The 25,472-nt window shown below is 36.5% G+C and overlaps 1 protein-coding gene across 1 annotated transcript in view; it reads right to left on the bottom strand.

Moving 5' to 3' along the window:
- Window positions 1-25,156, bottom strand: part of QSER1 (glutamine and serine rich 1) — a 39,480-nt gene extending 14,324 nt beyond the window's left edge. The window contains exons 1-7 of the mRNA XM_040638919.1: window positions 25,022-25,156; window positions 24,479-24,640; window positions 17,934-21,620; window positions 5,686-6,008; window positions 4,604-4,720; window positions 3,693-3,826; window positions 1,833-2,050 (exon numbers count right to left, since the gene is read on the bottom strand). Coding sequence (XP_040494853.1) covers window positions 1,833-2,050; window positions 3,693-3,826; window positions 4,604-4,720; window positions 5,686-6,008; window positions 17,934-21,620; window positions 24,479-24,575 — 4,576 coding nt within the window. The 5' untranslated portion in view covers window positions 24,576-24,640; window positions 25,022-25,156. The remainder of the gene's footprint in view (window positions 1-1,832; window positions 2,051-3,692; window positions 3,827-4,603; window positions 4,721-5,685; window positions 6,009-17,933; window positions 21,621-24,478; window positions 24,641-25,021) is intronic.
- Window positions 25,157-25,472: the final 316 nt, after the last annotated feature.

The following is a 25,472-nucleotide window of genomic DNA, read 5'->3' as shown; positions in this document are numbered from 1 at the left end:
AACAGTAGGCAGGAATGCAAACTGCAAAGATTATGTATATTGCCTTCCACACAGTCAAAGCACTGAATTTCTTTATAAATTCTGATGTGCACACTTTAAGTAGCTTTTTTTAATTAATTTTTTTTAAAGATTTTATTTATTTGACAGAGAGAGAGCCAGCGAGAGAGGGAACACAAGCAGGGGGAGTGGAAGAGGAAGAAGCAGGCTTCCAGCGTAGAAGCCTGATGTGGGGCTCGATCCCAGAACGCTGGGATCATGCCCTGAGCCGAAGGCAGACACTCAACAACTGAGCCACCCAGGCGCCCCTAAGTAGCTTTTAAAAACAACACATTTAAACTAAACTTCTGCACTGAAGAAGACTTTTTGTTACAACTCTACTCTACTCAAATAAGCTTTAAGATGAGCTCCCAAACAATGATACTTGTAATGTCAGAAGCCAACCTGGCCATCAACCTCTACAGCACCCCCAATGCCCAATTCATCATTCACGTTCAGCCTGAATTTCTTATGCGTCCGCCTCTTCCACCCCTACTGCAGCAACTTAGGTTCAGACTTTCAATTTATACCTGAACTATGATGTCCTGTAAATTCTAATTTTACCATGTTTTCTCCCTACATAAATCCCTCCAGGGACTCTCCTGGGCTTACAGGCTTTTTAGCTTTAGCTTGGCATATGCAGCCTTCCATCGTCCTTTCCATCTTTTTCTGCCTACCTCCAACTTTATGCTCCAGAAGAAGGGTCACCAAATTTTTTCTGGAAAGGGCCAGGGGCAAGTATTAGAGGCCTGAATGGTCATATGCTCTCTGTAGCAATGACTCAAATCTGCCACCATATTAGAAAAGCAACTATCTGAAAATATGTAAATGAATCTGTGTTCCAGTTAAAACTTTATAAGAATAGGCTGCCGGTCAGATCTGGCCCACTGGCCAGTTTGCCAACCTCTGCCCTGGACTGAAATACTTGATGTTTCTTACATATATTACACAACAAGCTTGATGGCTAATGGAATGTGCGCTGGTGTGTTCTTGTGTTTTACAACTTCCTCAGATTTAGTTTCTAATAAAGTAACCACAACAATTATCTACATCTATACCTACATCCAGCCTACAAAAATGCTCTTTGGTATCTTCAACAGTTTTAAAAGTATAGAAAGGTGTTCTAAGGTCAAGGAGTTTGATAACTGCTGATCTGTTTCAACCTTTTCATTTTATAAGAGAGAAAACTGAGGCACAGAGAGGTTACCTAGCTTAGTCAAGGGCAGCTGGTTGGCTAGGGACAGATACACAGCGGTATGAATGGTATTACATAGGTAAACATATTCAATACACACTTAAGTACACATTATCATATATATACGTATATACATAACTATTCCCTACTAACCACAGCTGCAGAGTTGCTGCTTCCTAGGCTCATTTTATTCTTCCCTTCTAGCATAAACATGGACTCAGAACTTCAGAACAATGGGACTTTTAGTATAAATCATCTTATCTAATCCCCATCCTACCCAAAGAGATCGATAACTGGCATCACTATGGTTGAAACTCCAACAGTCTTTTCAGTTCGCTGCTATTTCTACTTTACAAGGTTGTATGTGTGGGCAAACCGTGCTTTCTTTTAGTGTTCAAGGAACGTGAATTTGTGTTTGTATGTACGTATATATGTATGTCTGTATTTTTTGAATTTATTTTTATAAAAGCTAGGCCGAACTTAATTAGGTAGGTAAATCCCCTGAAAAATCAAACAGTGTTGAATTGTGAGCACCACTGCTTCTCTCTGTTCACGTAGATAATCTGCAGTTATCATGGTATTCATTTCACGGAGAACTTACCCTCATCATCACTACTGCTCGAATGGACCTCAGGAGAGGAGTCCGACTGGGATGATGAAAACTCTTCTTTCCATTTCTTCCGTTTCTTTGGTGGTGGCTCAGCCTTTACCTTCAGCTGTTTAACTTTGGGTTTCACGGAAGGGGCTTTTGTAGTTGTAGTTTTTGGTGCTGGAGGGTCAGAAGTTTTACTGCTACTACTTGGCTTAGTCTGAACAGTTCTGCAATGGTACCGACAAACTTCATTAACACACTGAAATCTTGTCAAATTAAAATAAATTAGACCAAAAAGGAGTAATGCTAGTGAAGAGAAGTATATTTGATTACTTCACCAACACCTCCAAAATGAAGTCCAAGTCCTATACATCTCCAACGATGATCCCCCCCAAATCCTCTTGAAATACACTCTAACCACTGACATTCAATATTCAGGTATTAAAGGACTATTATTATTAATTCAATCTCTACTTCTCTCTCTTCATTCCTTCTCTCCCTTTATGAACTCATTTTCCTGTGGATGACGTTGTACAACCAGTGATCAGAGGCTTTGGGAAGTAATGCATGATATCTCTTTATAGTCCTATCTAGCTCTGACAATCTCAAACACTCCCAGGCTTTGGTGGAACCATGTTTTGATGTGGCGACCCAACTATATCTATCTGTCCGAGAGCCCCTCAAGATTTGCTGTGTCAGTTCTGGAGATTCAAGTGGATATAATTTCATCATAAAATAAGGTGCACAGGGGAGCCTGGGTGGCTCAGTCATTAAGTGACTGCCTTCGTTGGGTTCCCTGCTCAGTGGGAAGCTTGCCTCCCTCTCCCACTCCCCCTGCTCGTGTTCCCTCTCTCGCTATGTCTCTCTCTGTTAAATAAAAAAGAAAATTGAAAAAAAAAAAAAAAAAAGGTGCACAGCTTCCAGTAAGTTGGAATCTTAATCAAACTAGACCTTCCTAGCATTTGATTGAGAATATCTAGGGTCATATCCCCTTTTCCCATAGAGATCCCAGGAATATGGCTAGGTCATCTATCTTCCAGGTTCATGTTCCAGACAACCCAGAATCACAATAATTAATATGATGATAATTCTATTGTACACTTGCTTAGTAATTCACAGGTTTTATAACTTTTTCCAAAATTCATTTCATTTAAAATTTGAAACTTCATTATAATTTTCATTTTTTGGATTAAAAAAAGGGCTTCAAAAATGTTGTGTTACTCTAGTCACAAAAAGCTGGACTCGAATCTTTTGACTCATCCATTTTTCCCCCCTACATTAGGGTGACACCCAAAGGACTCTGGGAAATAAAAGAATGCCCATCCCACCACAGACAGTCACGAAATTTATAGCCCCTATCTCATTACTTCAAAAGGAATCACTTCTTACATTTATTAGCTAGTACTGAATTTTCAGACTTGTATATAACGAAAAAAAATCAGGCTCTTTCACTGATGTTATTTTTTTTTTTAAAGATTTTATTTATTTATTGGACAGAGAGAGAGACACAGCAAGAGAGGGAACACCAGCAGGGGGAGTGGGAGAGGGAGAAGCAGGCTTCCTGCTCAGCAGGGAGCCTCATGCGGGGCTCGATCCCAGAATCCTGGGATCATGATCTGAGCCGAAGGCAGATGCTTAACGACTGAGCCACCCAGGCGCCCCTAATTGATGTAATTCTTTATATAAAACACTGCCAGCGTGCCTGGCTGGCTTGGTCAGAGGAATGTGCGACTCTTGATCTTGGGGTCGTGGGTTCGAGCCCCACACTGGGTGTAGAGATTACTAAAAAAATAAACTTAAAAATTACATAGCCAAATATAAGTCTTCCAATAATTTCTATATAAATATATTACATACAAAAATAAATACCTGATAGTTTGTGAAGGCTTACTTCTTGGCTTTTTGGAACACACTCTGACATATTCCTTTTTGTTTGTGTTTTCAATGAACTTCACATATATCTTTTTGTATTTACTCTTTGCATCTCCAAAATACCCAAGGTACTAAGGAAAGAAACACTCTGAATTACATACTTATACATTCGGTACATAAACTATTTGTTGGCTTGACCATTACATTGCCATTCTTCAAGTTTTCCAAATGCAGCTCTGGCCAGGCTACTTTTCACCCTCAATAAAAATGACCTCAGGCTTATTCTTAACTGCAAGCCCGTCCATAGAAGCAATCTCATTTGGCTAATTACCAGATGCTTACTTACTTGATGCTATTAAGTAACTACATAAGTATAAAAGAATCATTTGTGTAAGTCTTCTGGTAAAGGATGTTTGACTGGCAGAATAATCAATATAATAGCCTCTGAGTCCATATGAACTCTTCATAGACTAATCACAATTAAAAAAAGAAAAAGCTTACGTATTAGTATAAAGTGATTTAATTTTAAAAAGCTGATATTCAGAGGGGAAGGGGGTGGGGGATTGGGCTAGGCCGGTGATGGGTAGTAAGAAGGGCACGTATTGCATGGAGCACTGGGTGTTATACGCAAACAATGAATCATGGAACACTACATCAAAAACTAAGGATGTATTGTATGGTGACTAACATAACATAATAAAAAATAAAAAAAAAAAAGCTGGTATTTACATACTGACTTTATTTTAAAATCAGACTATCAGAGTATCATGTATCAAATTTTATGCTATTTTATATCATAAATGTTCAATATAAATTACATTTAAATTTAAATCATTCTGTATTTTCCTCAGGATCACTATTTTGTCAAAAAAATCAGGAAGACTAATGTAAAGAAGCATTTTACTTACACTATTGGTAGCAGCAAATTCTCTTTGTCCATCTCGAATTTCAGGAACAAATTTCTGTAATAAAGCTTTTTGTACTTTCCAAATCGCTGGGGGTTCTTTTCCTGTTTTTAAAGCCTCCTGTAATATGCAGAATTAATCACATTTATAAAAATTGACAACAGATTCTAGATTTATAGAAATCTTAGAGCTGAAAGGAAAATTAAAGACCTGTCTAGCTAAACTTCTGTTTTACCTACCTGAACTTTTGCAATAATTCTTATAAACTGGCTATTCGGTCTCTGCTAAAATTCTTCCAGAATCAGGGAGGACATCAACATGCACAGTAGCCCATTACCCTTTTGTGTAACTATTGGAAAGTTTTCCCCCTAATAATACTGTCGCCCATTATTGACTAAATTTTATAAGAGCATGTATGTATTCAAAAAGACCAGAAACATATATGCTAAAATATTAGCAGTTAATTAATGTATGAATGGAAGGCATACAGATAATTTGAAGGTTATGTTCCTCATTACACTTTTTAATGCCATTCCTCTCTGCCCCAATTTAAATATCAAAAGCAAGCAAACAAAACCCTCCAAATCAGATTTTCTTACACCTATTTTTTAACAACAGCTACAAGTTTCCAGTATGAAATGTGACATTCTACCCATGGTTCTATAATTTGCAATCATGAAAATAAGTCAACTCTATGTTTACATCATATTCCTGTTATTTTCTTTAAACTGTTAAATTAAAAAATCATTTTCTCCAAACTCCTAACGATACAATGAGTTGGGAGCCTTAAAAAAAAATTAACACTTCAAAACAGCTCTAATTACTAGTATCTATTGCAGCACAGGGACTAGTGAGAAATGATTATAAAACTCAGATATAAGTCAAAATTATTTTAAACTGTTTTTCAAAACATCTGACACCTGCTAGTTTGATTTTAGTATTCAACAATTATAACTTAGAATAACTATCAAAATGTAACTTTTTGCAATTCAAGCTAGATCATACTATTAAAGTCATTATGAAGGCTTATTATAGGGCACGCCCATTCAACTATGACCTTTAAAACCTGTGAACATTCAAATCACCTTAAAAGTCTCTATGTCTTCTATCTTTACCACAAATTCATCACGCTCTCTGTATTGGCCTTCTCCTCCACTTTCTGTGTTTTCCTCATCTGTAAAACCTTCTATGGCAACAGTGTCCTGTCCTTTTGCAAACTGGTCTGAAGGAAGACCATCAAGTTCGCAGGGTTTTGGGGGTTCTGTAGAGTTTATATTTTCCAGGATATTTACTGCAGATGAAGTAGAGTAGGGAGGTTCTTGCTTAACTGCACCCACAGTGGTGGAGGAAGTAGTAGCAGTAGTATTGGCAGTTGGGCTAGCAGTTGCCACCCGTAGGGCTTCTGAAACTAGATCAAGCAAATGCAAATCAGTAATACAAATAAACATTTATTTGTTCTGAGTAAAATCTGAACAGTTTAAAAAGAAAGACTTGATTATTTTTACCAACAAATTGTTTGAAACAATGAACACTACAATAAGAAATTAAAGAATGGTTGTTAATTTCGAAGAATCAAAGTGATGGAATTACACCTGGATGACGATCAGACTGAGCCCCCATCAACCTACACTTACCCCAAGTCCATTAAGTAGCAACAAAGATATTTTAAGTAGAGTCACAAAAGTGATGCAAGATAAGAAAGGGTCAACTGACCAAAGCTGTGAAGAATTCCTAGAAGAAACACCAATCTGATGCAGGAAGGGAAAACAACATCCCCCAAAATACTTTGAAGAGCTACAGAAATAAAAAGGATTATAAAATATGAAAAACTGTATGCTAACAACTTGGATGAAATGGACAAATTCCTAGAAAGATGAAAACCACTGAAAAGGACTCAAGAAGAAACAGAATATCTGAATAGACCAACAAGCACAGAGAATAAAAGAAATTAAAAAGTATCCCACAAAGATAAGCACAGGCCCAAATGAGTTCAAGAGTAGATTCTACCAACAATTAAATAAGAATGACCACCAACACATCATAAAAATAGGAGGAAGCACTCATTTTATAGGACTAATATTATTCCAATACCTAAACCAGACAAAAACATCATGAAAAACCATAGGACCATTATCCCTCATGAATATAAACACAAAAATCTTCCAAAATATGTGCAAATCAACCAACGTATAAAAAGAACTATACATTGTGATCAAGTGGGTTTTATCCTAGGACCGCTTACTTAAACAGCAATCAATCATCATATTATGATCAAAGGACAAAAACCACAGGATCATTTCATTAGATGCAGAAAAAGCATTTGGCAAAATTCAACATCATAAACTTAAACCTTTATGATAAAAACACTCAACAAGCTAAAAACAGAAGGGAACTTCTTCAACCTGATAAAGGGCATCTACAAAAAAACCTGACATCATACTTAATGGTAAAAACTAGATACTTTCCCCTAAGAAAGCCGTCTGAAGAAATAAAACAATCTTTATTTGCAGATGACATGATCTTGTACACAGAAAAGCCCAAGGAATCTCCTAAAAAAAACCTATTAGAATTAATAAGTAAATTCAGCAAGTTTTCAGGGTATAAGATCAATATATAAAAATCAACTGTATTTTTTTTTTAAGTAAGCTCTACACCCAGCCTGGCTTGAACTCACAACCCCAAGATCAAGAGTCACATGTTCTACCTACTGAGCCAGCCAGAAGCCCCCGACTGCATTTCTATATACTTGCAATGAACTATCCAGAAATTAATTTAGGAACACAATCCCATTAATAATAGCATCAAAAAGAAGAAATATTTAGAAAAGAAGTGCAAAGCTTACATTGTGAAAACTAATACACATTGTTGAAAGAGTTCTAATGTTCGAAAGTCTTATTATCCAGGAGGAGAGTAAGATTATTAACAGATTTTGAGAATCTGAAAACACTGTAATTCCTATTATAACCAGGGAAAGAACAGAAATATTTCATCAAAATAACGAGGGGTTGGGATAGTAGATAGATAGGAATGAAACAAGACTGAGCACGTATCAATGATTATTAAAACTGAGTGATACATAAATTGGTTTAATTACACCAATCTTTCTGTTCATATTTGAAAACGTCCATAATAAAAAGTTAAGCAAATATATTTTCAAAAAGAATGTATAACTTTCATATTAGTAGAGGAAAAATGTATCAGTATTGTATAATACCCTTTTTATGAAGCTTTAAAACAAGCCAGACAAAGTATAGTGTTCAGGTATAGTATAGCATAGTATAGTATAATATAGTATAGATAAAGGGGTTATTAAGAGGTACAAATTCCAGTTATATAATAAGTAACAGAGATGAATTGTACTGCAGAGGAAATACCGTCAATAATATTGTAACAAAGTCATATGGTGACAGATTGAGAAGTACATGGAGTTGATGAAGCAGTAAGTTGTACCCTGGAAACCAATATAACATTGTATGCCAACTATACTTCAAAAAAAAAGTACAGATAGTGCTTAGGGATGTATATACAGGTGGAAAAAATTATAAAAGGAAAACAGGGAAGTGATTACTATCTCCAACTCAGATAACGGTTAGTTCTAGAGGTTGTAAGTTGGGTTTAATTTAATATTCAATTTATTTTTGTACTTTCTTGCTCTCTAATGAGTTGCATTTAACACTATAAATTTTCTTCTTTGTTCTACACTTTTGGCACATCCCATTGGTTTTGAATTGTAAATGAATTGTCCTAGATTCTAAGCGGTTTATCATTTTCAGTTTTGGTTTCCTTTTAAATCCTTGAGTTATTTAGGATAAGTTATTTAGAAGTTTTAAAAACAAAAACTTATTTTTATTTCTTTGTCCCTTTCTTTTTATCTTTCAACTAGTATTTTATAAAATGATTGCACTGTGGCCAAGGAATATGACTTAAGTAATGTCTGCATTTTCACATTTATAGGAATTTTGTGTGTGTTTTTCTTACATGTTTTATATTTCCATATGTGAGTTACATTTCACAAGAAAAAATGTTCTGAAAGAAAGAAAACAGAGATATGGAAAAATATACCAAAACAGTAATAAAATTAGTATGGTAATATTAAAAACAGAAATGGGAAATTAAATTAGAAAAAGAGATTTTATGAAAAGTAAATTTAACTTAGTAAAATTTTATGTACCTAATCACATGGGTTCAAAACATATCAAGTAAACAGGATTAGAAAAACAATCAAACATAGTTGGAAACTTTAACACACCTTTTTCAGGAATCAACAGATCAAGCAATCTAAAAACAAATAAGGATAGGGAGGATTTTAAAAACTGTTTATTATTAATAATTTCAAACATACATAAAAGTAGAGAATACAAAACCTCAGATACCATAACCCAGCTATAACAACTACGAACATTTGATATACTTCTTTTATCTGTCCGTCAACCCCTTTCATATTTGCTGGGATAGTCTAGACCTGTCATTTACCTCCAACATACACATACACATTTTCTTATATAACCTAATGTCATTTATTACATTAAACAAAACACAAAAAGATACAAAGGATTTGAACAGCATTACCAAATAAAATTTACTAGCACTTGGTATTCATGGAATATTTATAAAAATCGACCATTTACCAAGCCACTGACAGAATTTTCATAAATTTCCAAAAGCAGGCATTATTTAAGCATTCCCTTGACCAAAATACAGTAGGGGCATAAATTAGTAATAAAGGAATACCACTACCACCACCACCAAAAACCTACCAGGAAACAGGCAAAACCCTACTTTTTCTTAATAACTCTTGGGTTAAAAAGGAAATCAAAACTGAAATGACAAACCATTTAGAAAGGATGGTGAGAGCATTACAAATTGAAACCAAAGACATAGATAAAGCCAGGTATAATGAAGAAAACTTAACACTTTAATGTCATTCATTAAAAAGCAAGGATATATAAAAATAAACTAAGTATTAAACTCAAGAAGCCAGAGAGAGAACATTAAGTTGAACCCAGGGAAGATAGGGAAAAAGAACTGATTAAAGAAATTAAGAAAAAGTGAGTAAAAAAAATGAAAACAGGAGTTAAAAAAGAAAAGTACATTGGTTCTTTGAAAAGAACCATTAAATAGGCAAACTTTTCATAGAATGGTAAGGAAAAAGATTCAAACATTTGGAGCAAGAAAGAGAACATAACTACAGAAAAAGAGGAGACTAAAAAAGTGGAATGCTATGTACAACTTTATAACAACAGATTCAAAAATTTAAATGAAAGGGATGATTTTACCAGAAAATATACCTTTATATTCTTAGAAAGTTCTACTAAATCCCTATTATATGTGGTAAACGTTTCATAGCTTAGACAAATATAAAAACTTTCCCAATTCAATGTATAAGACCAGCATATTCCTGAATATAAAGGTAAACAAGATTAAGACAGAAAACAAACAAAAAACAGAAATGAAAAACTACAACAAAAAGATTAAGACAAAAATCACTATAAGCAATAATCTCACTTATGAATCCAGGTATAAAAATCCCAAATAAAACAGTAGCAACTTGAATCTTGCAATGGATTAAAATCATTAATCATGACCAAGCAGAGTTCACGACAAAGTTTTCTTAAAAAGGTTCAACATTAAGAAATCAAATAAGAGATTGGGGTGCCTGGGTGGTTCAGTCACTTAGGACAGTCTCTTGGTTTCAGCTCAGGTCCTGATCTCAGGGTTGTGAGATTGCGCCCCTCGTCGGGTCTGCTTGAGAGTCTCTCTCCCTCTCCCGCTGCCCCTCCCCCTGCTTGCACACAGGTTTTCTCTCTAAAATAAATAGGTAAATCTTTAAAAAAAAATCAAGTAATAGATTAATGTGGGAAAAGAGAAGCAGATTTACCAGAAGCTCAAAAAAGCATCTGACAAAATTCAATACCCACTGTTAATTTAAAAATATTTTTTAAGTACCTCAAAACAGGTTCAGCATTAGGAAATCAAGTAACAGGTTCATGTGGAGAAAAAAGGAGATTTATTAGCGGTTCAAAAAGGCATCTGACAAAATTCAATACCCATTGTTAATTTTTTTTAAAAAGTAAGAACCTCAAAACAGAAGGAAATTTTCTTAAAGAGTATACAGTACTAGAAACTGACAACAAATATATTTGATGGTCAAACATTACATATTCTTTTTTTTTTTTTTTTTAAGATTTTATTTATTTATTTGACAGAGATAGAGACAGCCAGCGAGAGAGGGAACACAAGCAGGGGGAGTGGGAGAGGAAGAAGCAGGCTCATAGCGGAGGAGCCCGATGTGGGACTCGATCCCAGAACGCTGGGATCACGCCCTGAGCCGAAGGCAGACGCTTAACCACTGTGCCACCCAGGCGCCCCCAAACATTACATATTCTATTTAATATCAAGGAGGAGGTCAGGATGCTTGCTCTCATTGCTACTATTAAACAGAGGCTGAGACAATACGTTAAATTACCAAAGAGAGAGAGAGAGAGAGAGAGTGAAAGATAAAATTCCCATTATAATTACAAGACATAACTGTCTACCTAAAAATACAAGAAATGCAGGTGGAAACACTGTTAAAATAAAAATTCAACAAAAATGCCAAAACCGAAACAGAGATATAAAAATCAGCAATTGCCATACACCACCATCAGTAGCCAGTAAGAAGACAACGTGGGGAAAACTATAGTTGAAAAACTGCAGAACTTATAATATCTATGTAGAGAAAAATGAATATGAAAATACTTAATATAAGATCTCAGTAAGTAGGAAAACAATATATTCTATAAGTGGATGAGAAGACTATACTGTAAAGACAGATTTTTTTCCCTTAAAATTAATTTATGAATTCAACGTAATCACAATAAAAATACCGAAGCATTGAAGAGACTCCTACTTTCCCCTTACAGGACAATTTGAGCATCAGAAATCATGACCGTAAATTGATAAAACAATGAATTTTTACAAATTCACAGCTTCTGGTACCAAGGAATATGAAGTAAGCCCTCTAGAGCCTATTAGCACCCACGTATTACAAATAAACCTCTGAACAAAATGTAAAATTCCACTACCTGAAGACACTGAAAAGTAAATAAAGCAGGTAGATTGGAGAGGTAAGCGCAAATTTAAATAACAATCTTTATATGGAGAGGTTTCGTATTTCTTTCCTCTCTCATCACCTAGCATTGACCAGAGGGTGACCCCGACGCAGAACTGCACAGGACACAGACAACGAAAACTCCAAGAAAATCTGTTTTTCTAGACAGGAAAGAGAAGAGCCCCATGCAAGGTGAAGAATGTGCGGGGCAAATGCCATTTCTTTTTTCTCTTTTCTCTCTCCCAGCCCTGCGCCAAGGGCAAACCAAGTCGCAAAGCTGCAATGGTGTGGCGGTGAACCAGACATCTTAAACCCTGACAGAATGCCTTTTTGGAAAAACCTGGAAACAGGGCCACTATGGCATGAAGAGTGAAGGGAATGTTACAGGACATACGTAATTATACATACAGTTACATAGTCAATTATAGCTCAATAAAGCTGGGGAGGCAGTCTATTTTTTCTCTTCTCCTGCTGTATTGCCTTAAGCCCGGGTTGCAGGTAATTGTGTCAAAGCACCAGCAGCTAAAACTCCAAGCAAAATTCCAGCTTTCTAGCCAACTGCCTAAGGAAATGGAACCCAGGGAGCTGGGCAGTATGGGAAATTCCCAGGGAGGAAACAGCTGGAGAACAGTATCCACTGATTTTGTATACGAACACATACAAGTCCCAGTTTCAGGCTTAGACTGCACCTAATGCAGAGCAGAACCAAACTAGCACAACGAAGGCTTTGAGACCTAAACTCTAACAAAGTCGACCCTTCACCCGAGTTCGGACTAACCACTGAGACAGGGACAAAGCAGCAGAGCAAAGGCTTGGAAACTGAACCAACAATGGAACCACCACCCAAGGACGAGACAGAATTTGTAGTCTGACTGACTGCTAAAACCACACAAATCAACATTCTCCAGAGGATTTTAATAGTACTCAAACTGTACAGGATACAATCCAAAAGTGCTCAATATACAAAGAAACAGAAAAATGTGACCAATTCTCAAAGTGAAACTAGATGCCACTCTTAACATGACTCCAATGTTGGAATTATCAAAGTCTTGAAAGCAGCTGTTGTAACCATGCTCCATGAACTAAGGTAGGCATACTTTAAAATGAATGGAAGTTTGTAAATTCTCAGTAGAGAAAGAGAAACTAGAAAAAAAAACCAAAGACAAATTTTATAATTGAAAAAATATCTGAAAAATTCACTGGATGGGATCAATAACAGAATTGAGAAGGCTGAAAAATCAATGAACTTTAAGATAGGCCAATAAAAATTATACAATCTGAAGAACAGAGGGGAAAAGAAGATTGAAAAAATGAACAGAATCTCTGGAATGAAAAAGTTTTACATTTGTGTCACTGGAGTCCCGTAAGGAAAGATTGGTACAGAAAAAATAATGTCCCCAAACTTCTCGAATTTGGTAAAAGACAAACATTTTACAGATTTAAGAAGCTCAGTGAACTCCAGACAGGATAAACCCTACCCAGATAAACAATTACACCACTGAAAACCAAAGAAAAAGTCTTGGAAAAGGAAAAGTTTTTCAGGCTGATGGGAAATGATACCAGTTGGAAACTTGGACTATCAGGAAAAAAGGAACTGCAACAGAAATTATAGATACCTAGGTAAACAGAATAGGTTTTTTTCCTCCTCTTAAGTTATTTAAAGTATATTTGACTGTTGAAAGCAAAAATTACTCCTTTATTAGGGTTTTCAATATATGTAGACAGATGTAATATATAGGACAAATATGCGTAACATAAAGCAAGGGTAAAGGGACCCGTATGATTGTTAGACTTTGACATTTTACTTGAAATCATAAAAATATTAATTTTAAGTGGATGGTAATCACTAGGTCAACTACTAGAAGCATAATGCAAAAAGATATAGCCAGGAAAAGCAGAGATAAATTTAAAAACAAAATACTAAAAGTTCAAATAATGTGTTTTAGAAAGATAGGAAAGAGGAAACAAAAAAAACCCGGGAAAACCAGAAAACAATAAAATGGAAGATCTAGCTATATCAATAATTACATTAAATGTAATTAACCCAGCAGAATATTCTTTTAAAGTACACATGGAATATTAATCAAGATCAAGCATATTCTGGGCCATAAAGCTAAGTTTAACAAATTTAAGAGAACTGAAATTACACAAAGTAGAAATCAGTAAAGGAAAGGTTATCTGGAAAATACCCAAATATTTGAAAATTAAATAAGTCATGGATCAAAGAGGAAGCATCGAAGAGTACTGAAAGAAAATAAAAATAATAAAAATAAAATTTGTGGGATACAGCTAAAGCAGGGTTTAGAGAGAGGTTTATAACATTAAATGCTTATAGCAGAAAAGAAGAGGGTCTCAAATTAACAAGTTAGGCTTTTACCACAAGAAACTAGAAAAATAAGCATAATAAACCTAAATCAAGCCGGAAAAAGGAAATAATGAGAACAGCAAAAATCAATGAAATTGCCAACAAAGGAGAAAAATAATCAATAAAATCAATATAAACTTCTATCCAGACTGACCACAACAGAGAAGACACAAATTACCAACATCAGGAAATGCTACCAACAACTCTAAACCCATAAATTTGACAACTCAGATAAAATAGACCAATTCCTTCAAAGATACAAACGACCAAAACAGTCAAGAAGAAATAGACAAGGTGAATAGTTCCATATCAAAGAAACTGAATTAATAGCAAAAAACTTTCTGACAAAGAAAATTCCAGGTCCAGATGGTTTCACTAACAAATTCAATCAAACATTTGTGGAAGACACAGTACTACCCAATCTCTTGCAGAAAAGAAAAAAGAAGGGGACAGCAAGACATTACAAAAGGAAAACTACAGACCAATATCCACTGCAAAGGTGGAGGGAAAAAATTAGAAAATTGAATTCCTCAACATTTAAAAAAAGATAATATCTCACAGTTGTTGGGATTTATCCTGGGAACGCAAGGCCATGAATATATTTGAAATATCAATGTAATTTACCATACTGAAAGACTAAATGAGAAAACTACACAATCATTTCCACAGATAAAGAAAAAGCATGTGGTAAAATTCAACGTCTGTTCATTATAAAAACTGTTAGCAAACTAGGAAATGTAAAGAATTTCTTTAATGTGATAAGAAATCTACAAAAACCTACAGTTCACATCAGACTCAATGGCAAAAGGTTGATTTCTTTCCTCCAAAGATCAAGAACATGTTCAGGGGGCATCTGGGTGGCACAGTGGTTAAGCGTCTGCCTTCGGCTCAGGGCGTGATCCCGGCGTTATGGGATCGAGCCCCACATCAGGCTCCTCTGCTGGGAGCCTGCTTCTTCCTCTCCCACTCCCCCTGCTTGTGTTCCCTCTCTCGCTGGCTGTCTCTATCTCTGTCGAATAAATAAATAAAAAATCTTTAAAAAAAAAAAAAAAGAACATGTTCAGGATGTCGACACTCAACACTTTCATTAAACACTGTTTAGGAATGTTATTCCTGTGTGTTAAGACAGGAATAAAAAAGATAGAAGATTGGAAAAGAAAAAATAAAACTACACTTATTTGCAGATGACATTATTTCCTATATGAAAAAGTCCTAAGAAATCTGAAAAAAGCCCCCTAGAATAAAAGAATTGTAAAGATTTGTAGGATTTAAGATCAACATATAAAAAAACTACTGTATTTTAATAATCTACCAATAAATAAATGAAGTTTGAAAACTTTTAAAAGTATCATTTATGATAAATAGCACCAAAAATATGTAGGATCTATATCCCTAACTATAGAGAATACGCAGGATCTGTTTGCCTCAAACTGTAAAAGACTAGTGAAAGAAATCAAATATGTTCATTAATTATTAAAACTCAGTACACTGTTAATAATTCAGTTTTCTTCAAATTGCTATAGATTCAAGGAAATCAAAGTCTTAATTCCAGTGGGATTTTTTTTTTCTCTTTTGGTAAATATTGACAGCTGACTTGAAATTTTATATGGAAAAGGAAAGGAATTAGAACAGGCAAAACAATTTTGAAAAAGAACAGATTTGGAGGACTCACAACTACCCTTTTGCAAGACTTATTGTAACGCTCAGCAATTAAAACAGTATGGTATTTTTGAAAGCATAAACACATAGATCAATGTAACAGAATTCAGAGTCCGGAAACAGATTCATATAAATATGGTCAAATGATTTTGGACAAAGATGCAAAGGCAATAAGAGGAGAAAGGACTCTTTTCAACAAATGGTGCTGGAAAAACTGGACTTCTCTGTATGCCAAAAAATTAACGTCAACCCCTTACCTCACCTTACACAAAAACAAAATCAAAAGGGATCAGACTTGGGGGCGCCTGGCTGGCTTAGTCAGTAGAGCATGTGACTCTTCATCTCGGGGTTATGAGTTCGAGCCCCATGTTAGGAGCAGAGCTTACTTTAAAAAAGGGGGGTGGTGGAGATCATAGACCTAAATACAAAATGCAAAAGTTAGAAACTTCTAGAAGAAAACAGAACATTTTTGTGACCATGGGTTAGGCAAAGATTTCTCAGGACACAAAGCAGAAAAGGAAAAACAAATAAATTAGACCTCATTGCAATTTAAATTTAAATTTGCGTTTCAGAGATATTTGAGGGCTTTGGGAATTTAGAGGATACGAGCGCTAATTCTGCCTGAAGTAACTTCCACAAAGTGACTTTGAAGATGGTCTTCACAGATAACAAAGTGCCCGTTAGGCTGAAAAAAATCTAGAGGGCATTCTAGCTAGAGAAAAACCTGTCCAAAGGCAATTGTGAAAGGGGCTTACAGGTCCCAGGAACAATGAGAAATTCAGTTGTTATAGAAGAGGAAAAGTGGAAAGAGTGGAACCAGAAAGTAAAATAAGGAGAGGGAGAATTTTTACATATTATTCTAATGTTTTTCCCCAGAAGCACTGAGAAGTACTTTACTGGTGTGAAGGATTCTAATGAGAAGCAAGAGAGGAGTTCTTCCACAGCAGGCGGCAGTGGGGATGGTAGCGAGAGGACCTCAAAGACCTAGTATTAAGAACTGGGTTGACGGTGATGATTTTAACCCCAAATGAAACAATAACACCTGTCTGGAAGAAACTAGTCTTAGATTCATCTTTAGAACAGAAATTACAAAAGCTTTGTTCTACAACTGGAAGAGGGAATAGAACAGTAATTACAAAGCACCCTGAACTGGGGAAAAAGGAGTATAAAACCTTACTAACTAGGATTAGCCACATCCATAATGTCTTTGACTCTAACCTTGACTTTCCATTACATTAATTTCGCTGTATAACAAAACGAGAATTCTTTAGAAATGTATTAGCAGATGTTTCTGCTAATAGATTATTTGGGATACCGGTTGTTTCAGATCACTTCAGTAGTTACAGGTAGTCTTGAGTCCAGAGAGAAGCAAGGAAGTACATCACAAAGCAAGGTTTAACTTTCAAAGCAGCACTGGACTTACACAAAAGAGCTAGGCAGGAATATAGGCTCTACAACCAGACAAACCTGAGTGCAGACTCCAGCTCTGTCACTTACTAGTTCTATGGACCTGCACAATGCATGTACTTGCGGCTACACCATCTGTATACTGGAGATAACAGTGTATATCTCACAACACTGCTACTAGTTCCTAGCACAGAGGTGGTGGCTATTTTATTGTAATAAATGTCTTCCCTTGGCATGTTTCTCAAAATAGTTGACATGAGGCCGAGCTTCTTGAAACAATTCCTCCAAATGTTCCCTTAACTACAGAGTAAAGTGAAACACGCACCCAAAGGTTTGGAGACATAGTCTGGAGCCTACACAAAATTTTTAAATTTTATCTTAATTATATTCATGTCCATGCTACACATACTATAACCATATTTAATAGTAAAATATTAATCATCAGGTAAAACTGACATACCAAGACAATACATCAGCTTATACTACAACAGGGTCCCCAATAAAATGCCTCATATCCATAAAGCCACTTTGAGATGTCTCAGATTAGAGAAGTCTGGATACATACTATGTAAATTATGTGTCATGTGGTAGAAAGTCAAAAAACCAGAAGTTTTCAACCTAAACCCCAAAACTTTCCTATAGGGAAGGAGCATTAAAAAAAAAAAAAAGTACCTAAAATACCCACCTAAACATTTTGTCCTGCAAATTTATTTACAGACCCGCTTCAAGCTAAGAAAGCTTCAAACCTAGTCTATTAGCATAAAAATTAGAGTGGGAAGCTCTAATTATGAACCTAAAATTAAAAACTTTACCTATTTTCTTCTTTTTATCAGAAGTCGCATCCAATGTGGGTAAGGCAGTGGGGGCGCTTTTATAAATCTCATGACTGCACACTCCGGGATCTTCTTCATCAGAAGAAAATGAAGATACATGGTCTAAGTTTTTAAGTTCATTATCAACTTTTTCTGACGGGCTGTTACCCCCAGTTTCAGACACTAAAGGTGTGGGTGTCATAGAAGAAGTCTTTGGAAGTGGTGGGGGACACAATGTACGAACAGTCTGGGTCCCTGGTCGTCTAGTCCTGTTGGGCATTCGGACGGCAAGAGTAGAAAACTGCTGCTTGGGCCCGGATTTCAGAAAATCTAAGAAAGAGGCAATAAATCCTGTTTTGACTTCTGGCTGTTTTTCCTCTACCTCTTTGATCTTCTGTCTCATTTTTTCTTGATGCTGATAGCCATCGTGGCAGCCTTCTGAGGAAGGAGAGGCATATGGCGAATACACATCCGTTCCCCTCGGATTCTGGCGTTTGCCCTGGGCAGCTCTTTTCGGCTGTTTCTGATTACTGTTGTCTTCCTCTTTCATTTGCCCCTTTCCGGGTTTTTTCTTCTGCAGGTGAAAATGCATTAAATCGTGGTTTTCTTCTTCAGTCTTGACACCAACGGCCTCCCCGGGTTGGGCCATGGCCAACAGTGCAAGAGCACTTCTAGTTGGGTTCACCGACACACCGCTGTCATCACCCCCTAAGGTGAGCTCACTCTCCGATGCGGCACTCTCTCCACTTATACTTCTACTAGAAACAAACTCCTGGCTTCTGTTATTATTTAACGTATTATCAATAGGAACTTCGCTATCCTCTTCAGATTCATGATTGGTAGCAGGCTGTTTCTTGAATGAGCCAGAACTTTGCTCCTGGGCTTCATGACTTGGTCCAACCACTGGTGAAATGACTTTAGATGCTTTATTTTGACCAGTTTCAATATGCTGTTGATCGAGAGTCATTTTTGACTGGAGGGTAGGTACTGGTGAAAGGTTTACAGCGACTTGATTTCCATTTAAGGAAATATCACTTATATTCTGTGGCTTTCCTACCGCAGCTGTTATGGAGTTAAAATCTGAAGTCACGTGCCCAACATCTAATGACTGCTGAAAATGAGATTTAGAATCACCATCTTCAACTGCTGGAATGGTTTCATTTGAAGCTGACTTGGAAAAATCAGAAGGAGTAACCCCACAAGCTGCTGCTGTAGCTGCTAAGATATCATCTACATTTGATAAAATATTTCTCTCATCACTGAGAAGCATTGCCTCTGGGAAACATATTGATCCAAGAGAAACAAAATGATTCTTTGAATCATGTTGATTTGTTTCACTGAAATGGCCCTTTGTTGTTAGATGTTGTTGTAATGGTTTTGAAGACTCAGAGAGGTCCATTTTCATGATTTCAGAACTTTGAGGATGGAGTTGCTGCTGAGAATGATCCCCATTGCTCTGAATAATATGGCCATCCATCTGAAGGAAAGGATGGACTATTTGTTGAGGACTTTGAACACGCTGTACTTGTAAAGATGCCTTTACTTGTCCTAAACCTGCCTGCAGTATTGATTGCTGAAGAATTTGCAGATCACAGGTAGAATCTAAAAGAACCTGTGTATTAGGAAGAGATGCCTGATGGCCATGCCCTAAAGAATGATTTGGAATTTGAATCTGAGATGAAGCATTAATTATGTGATCATGTTGCTCCTGGACCTTGGCTTCATGCACCTTGTGTATAAGAGCATGCTGCTGGTTGAGGTCTTTAGCATTCAATCTTATTTGTGGAGTTTGCATTAAATTAGTTGCCTTCTTAATATCAAGGGTTGGTGCACTGACTTGGCCAATTTGTTGGGTAAGCTGTGTCACTGAACCAACCATGCTTTCTTCTTTTTTTGACCCTTGTAGGGCAATCCCAACAACTTGATCCTCCAGACGAGAATTACTTCTGATCACGCTCTGAGAATATCTGTCCTCTGCCTTTGACACCTTGTAAGCTGATTCTTGAACATTAATTTCTCCATCAGATAGCCTTTGGGTGGATGACTCAAGAGATACTTGTGGCTGTAATACCTGTAACTCCTGCATTGGAAAATCCTCTTCTTGCTTTGAAGATGTATACACGTTTGAGTCAAGTTTTCTTTCGGCATAAGACTTTGGATCAGGGGAAGGTATGTTGTTCTGTAAAGTCTGACGGTGAGTAGGGGATGCAAAAGATGATGACTGGACAGCAGGCAAAAACTTTTGGGACTGGGGCGATGACGACCCTTGAGTCTGAGCATTTTGGGAAGAATGCATAGAGATATAATTCTGGGTTGGGCTAGAATCTGGTAAATTCTGAGCCCGAGAGGAGGAAGAATAAGAGAGAGAAGAGGCTGTTAATGTTAGGGACTGCCCTGAAGCATAGCTTTCTGAAGGACTAACAACTGACAATACTTGTGACTGAGATGAATAACTAACCTGTGTCTGGCTAACTGGTGATAAACCCTGAGAATGACTAGATGAATAACTCTGAGACTGACTAACTGAAGACAGATCTCTCGTTTGAGCAGGATAGCTCTCATTTGTAACTGAAGATAATACTTCCTGTTGATTAGAAGAATAATTAAGTGTCTGATTTTCAGAAGTTATAGTCTGAGATGATCCAGAAAAAGTCAATGTTTTATATAAGGATGGCAACTTCTCCACTTTGTTGGACCTATAAACCTGTGAATGAACAATAGATGGCACATTATGTGGCTGCACTAAACCATAATTCTGGGACTGACTAACTGATAAAAGGCTGGGTAGCTGCGCCGTAGAATAAATTTGTGCTTGGCCCGATATGACAGAGCTCTGATTATGTAAAGGTTTGGAATAGCTTAACGTTTGCACAGGAGGAATTATACTTTGGGGCTTGGGGGTCTTAGTTGATGTTAGTGGTTGTTTTGCAGAACAGCTTTTTACTTTTGTAGCAGAAGGAGGAAACCCTGATGACGGAACTGCAGATGAGTAAGACTGAGCGAGTCCCACTGACACCTGGGAGGTCTTCTGTTGTAACCCTCCACTGCTCACCTGAGTAGACTCTCCGACGGGGCTACAGGATAAAGATGACTGCCTGCTTGGTTCCTGAAAAGTAACTACGCTTGCATTTGATAGATAGCTATGTAAGGAATGCTGTGAACCAGTCAGTTGTGCCTGAATAGACTGGGTACCTGAAGGCCGCTGATGGTGTTTAATAACACTACATTCTCGAAGAAGAGCTCTTTCAATGGAAGAAGTAGAACTAGTAAAGAGAGTTGAACTGTAGGCTTGAGGAGTCTGCTGGGCTCCCCCAAGTGCTGAAGGCAACAAACTAAACTGAGGTTGTAAAAGATGGGGTGCAGACTCTTGAGCTGAGCGATATGTCGAAGACTGAGGTGGTATGCTGTTACTTAACGCAGAAGTGCCCAGGCGCTCAAATGCCAAAGCAGTTGGAACAGTTCCCTGGGAAGTCTTGATTTGTAGCAAAGGGTCATGAGGATTTAAAATTCCATTGGATGTAGTGTTAAAAGATGAATCCTGAAGCACCAGAGGTGAGGTGGTAGCAAAGTTTCTATTGCTGAAGGTGGTGGGATGCTGATAAGCAGAGAGGGCAGAGGGTGGAAGTGTTCCAGTGGTTGGCAAAGGTCCAGTAACAAACAGCTCAGTTGCTGCTGAGGAATGCATACCTAGGAAGAGAAAACATAAAAAACTTTATGCAATTACAGCACACGCGCGCGCGCACACACACACACACACACACGTCTTCACCATAGAGACTTACATAACCTTCAACCCATTAAACTCTCTAAGATTGAAAAGTCTGACAAATTAGTTCTGCATGTAAACTTCAAAAATTACATTTCAAAAACAGCTAGCTTTCTTTTTCTATTTTTATTTTTGAGAGAGAGAGAGTGTGTGCATGTGGGCGAATCTTTTTTTTTTTTTAAGATTTGTTTATTTTCTGAGAGAGAGCGAGCGAGTGTGCGCAGTGGGGAGGGGGAGAGGGAGAGAGAGAGTCCCAACCAGATTCCTCCCTAAGCATGGAATACAATGCGGGACTCCATCTCATGACGCTGAGATCATGGCCTGAGCTGAAACCAAGAACTGGTTGCTTAACTGACTGAGCCACCCGGGTGCCTCAAAACAGCTAGCTTTCTTTTTTTTTTTTTTTTTTTAAAGATTTTATTTATTTATTCGACAGAGATAGAGACAGCCAGCGAGAGAGGGAACACAGGCAGGGGGAGTGGGAGAGGAAGAAGCAGGCTCCCAGCAGAGGAGCCTGACGTGGGGCTCGATCCCAGATCACCGGGATCACGCCCTGAGCCGAAAGCAGATGCTTAACCGCTGTGCCACCCAGGCGCCCCAACAGCTAGCTTTCTTAAAGCAAAAACAAAATTACAAAAGTATTAGCAATTCCTACCTATAATTATTATATAAATGAGTTTATATGTGCTAGATAAGGTCATCTGAAAATTAAGAAAATAAAAATGTACATAATCTCCAGTGATTAATTTATCCTGAAATCTCAATGCAATAGCAACAGACAAGCTAAAATGTTTGTAACATTAAAATTAAAACCCAAACTGCCTACATTTAACATGATAAGTAAATCTAAAAATAAATAGTGAGGTTAACACTGCAAAGTTTCTTTTATCAAAATATATACATTTTGGGGGCACCTGGGTGGCTCTGTCGGTTAGGCATCTGACTTGATTTTGGCTCAGGTCATGATCTCAGGGTTGTGAAATTGAGCCCCACAACAGGCTCCTCACTGAGCGAAAGTTTGCTGGAGCTTCTCTCTCCCTCTCCCTCTGACCCCCCCATCCCATGCACTCTTTCTCTCTAATAAATAAACCTTAAAATATATATACACACACTTAAAAATATCTTGGATTTCAAGTTTTGGCTTCCTATGAACAAATTTCAAAGAAGATGCACGCTTATCATAAAAGCTGATCAGAATTTAGCATTGTCAAGAAGAAAATGCTTTCATTTCAGGAAAGCATTCTAGCCACATATAGCAAAAGTTAACGTATGTATACCCTTATGATCTAAAAGTTCTACTTCTAGAAATTCATTCCACGGAAATAAGTGGACACAAAGATATTTGTACAAGATACTCTTTATAGTTATTTTGCGTGCTAATAAGTAGACACAACCCACATGTCCATCAACACAGGACCGATCAAATAATTATGGCATAACTGATTAATACTATTGCTATAAACACTGATTAAGAGAATATATATGTTTTGATATGCAAAGATATCAAAGAAGAGTAAATATCAAACTGTTAACTCTTCTCTACAAAAGTGGGACTGTAGTAAGGAACTATCACTTTCCCTTTTGTAGACCTTTTTATTGTTTATATGTTTTTCACTGAACTGCCATTAAAATTTTTTTATTTAGAAACATAGGGGGAAAAAGATTCTCTGGCCTTTTCAAAAACCTTCTCTCACTTCTTCCTATTAAATGTCAAAAAAGTATTAATACTATGAAGACAGAAAAAATATAGTTATACTTAAAAGAATGAATAACATTTAACATTTATGTTTAAAATAATAATCATAGAAACTGGAATAGAAAATCTAACTAAATATATATAGTACAATTATTCCAAGAAGCAAAAAATGAATCTACTTTGTTTTATAATATCCTCTTTTATGTCACACTAAAACATTACCTCCTTGGAGCACACTGAAAACCTCTATTAATGGAATTTACAACAGAATGATAAAGTATTATTTCCTATAGCGATTACTTTGAAATATCTCCTCAAATATGCTATGACATTTCTTATTCTTTAAAACAAAACCTTAAAAAAAATCACCAACTTTCCTGTCACCCTGAAAAAAGTAAAAATATATACAAATAATTTGGGGGGAGAAATAGTTGAAAAATGGAATGTATATGTAAATAGGGAAAATACAGTAATATCAGCCAATAATGGCCTTTACTAAATAGTGATGTAATCTGTTCAAGTCTAGATAACTTTACATAACTCCAGTGATGAAATCAGTCCCAACGTTGTTTTTGACTATACTACCTACTTAGCCTGAAGTCACGAGAAACGAACTTAGCACCCAAAAAACAAAAAAGATAAATACGTGAGGTGATGGATGTGTTAATTAACCAGATGGAAGGGGACTTCTTTCACAATGTAACATACAGCAGATCACCGCAACGCACACTTTAAACATCTTACAATTTAATCTATCAATTAGACCTCAATAAAGCTGAAATGGAAAAATAGAAGAAACTGAGTGTTTGCTTCTATTAAGTAGACAAGTAACCACTTAAATTGCCAGATAAGAAGTTGAGGTCCAGGGTTTATCTCTAATAATTACCTTCTTCAACTTGTTAGTTTCTATCAGCGATAAATTTGAATTCTGTCCAATGTAAAATTGTGAAAAATCCCAGGTTTTAAAGTTCACTGAAAAGCCAGTAATTACTTTCAGCCACACTACGTAGTGACAAGGGCATAAAAAGTGTATTTTTATCAGTATTTCTTCTGGACTTAAAAATTCTGAAAACAAAGCGTCACCTGTCTGCCAGGATGGAGCCCTGAATTGTGGTAAAAGAGTAGTTCCTGAAGAAGCAGCCTGAGCGGTTCGGGATTCAACAGCAGAGAGAAAATTCATCACTGAAGATTCTTTAGTGTTAGTGCTGGCACTGTTCACACTAGTATCGAATATTCCAGAAAGACCTACATTTGAAGATAAAATATGTCATAAAGTAAAAATATGTATTAATATAAAATTATTATTTCTGTTCTTATTTTAAAAAGGAATCTCTGAAATTTGAGGCCAGAAGTTCCACAACCCTGTTTTGAAATAGCAAACAAGTATTAGTTTGACCAAGTATAGTTATAATTTAAAATCCACAAAGACCTATGAAAAAAGATCTCCCCACCAATTATATAGATATTCTCTATCAGTAAAAGATAAAGCTTTTGATTTCATTTTCATTTTCACTTTTCCCACAGCTCCATTATGTCCTGCCCACATTCATAACCCAATATGCGAAAGCTGATTTTTCTTCTTAATCACTAAATGTAGCCAGATGCATTTTATAAGAGCATTTTTACCAGTTGGCTGAGGTGTGGTAGCGTATCCAGGAAGCTGATGAGAGGCTGCAAAAGTCTGTCTCTGAAGGAGATCTGTTTCAGAGTGTGAGGGATGTCCTTCTTCATAGCTTAAACTAAAGGATAATAAAAAAATAAGTGACTGAAAAAACACATAGCTCAAACAACTGGATCAAAACATCTCTAGGAGAGCAATTATCAAAGGTAGTGGAAGTCTTTGACTAAATTCCTGACCTACACATCAATAGATCAAACACAGTCTGACAACACTGGCAAAATGAGCGAAATATATTGAGGATAGAGTAGGAAGAAAAACGATGCATAGTATTTTCCTTAATTCAACTTTATTTCCTTTTACTGGTAGAGAAGTGACAAGGCATAGTGGAAAGAGTGATATCCTGGAAACCGGGACAGCTGAGTTCACTGTCAAAGCTCTACCACTGGCTTACAGTGG

The sequence above is a fragment of the Ursus maritimus genome, unplaced genomic scaffold (assembly GCF_017311325.1).
Source record: "Ursus maritimus isolate PB19 unplaced genomic scaffold, ASM1731132v1 scaffold_23, whole genome shotgun sequence".
Lineage (NCBI taxonomy): Eukaryota > Metazoa > Chordata > Mammalia > Carnivora > Ursidae > Ursus > Ursus maritimus.
The sequence above is the reverse complement of the archived record's forward strand: the minus strand, read 5'-3'. Positions and strand labels throughout refer to the sequence as shown.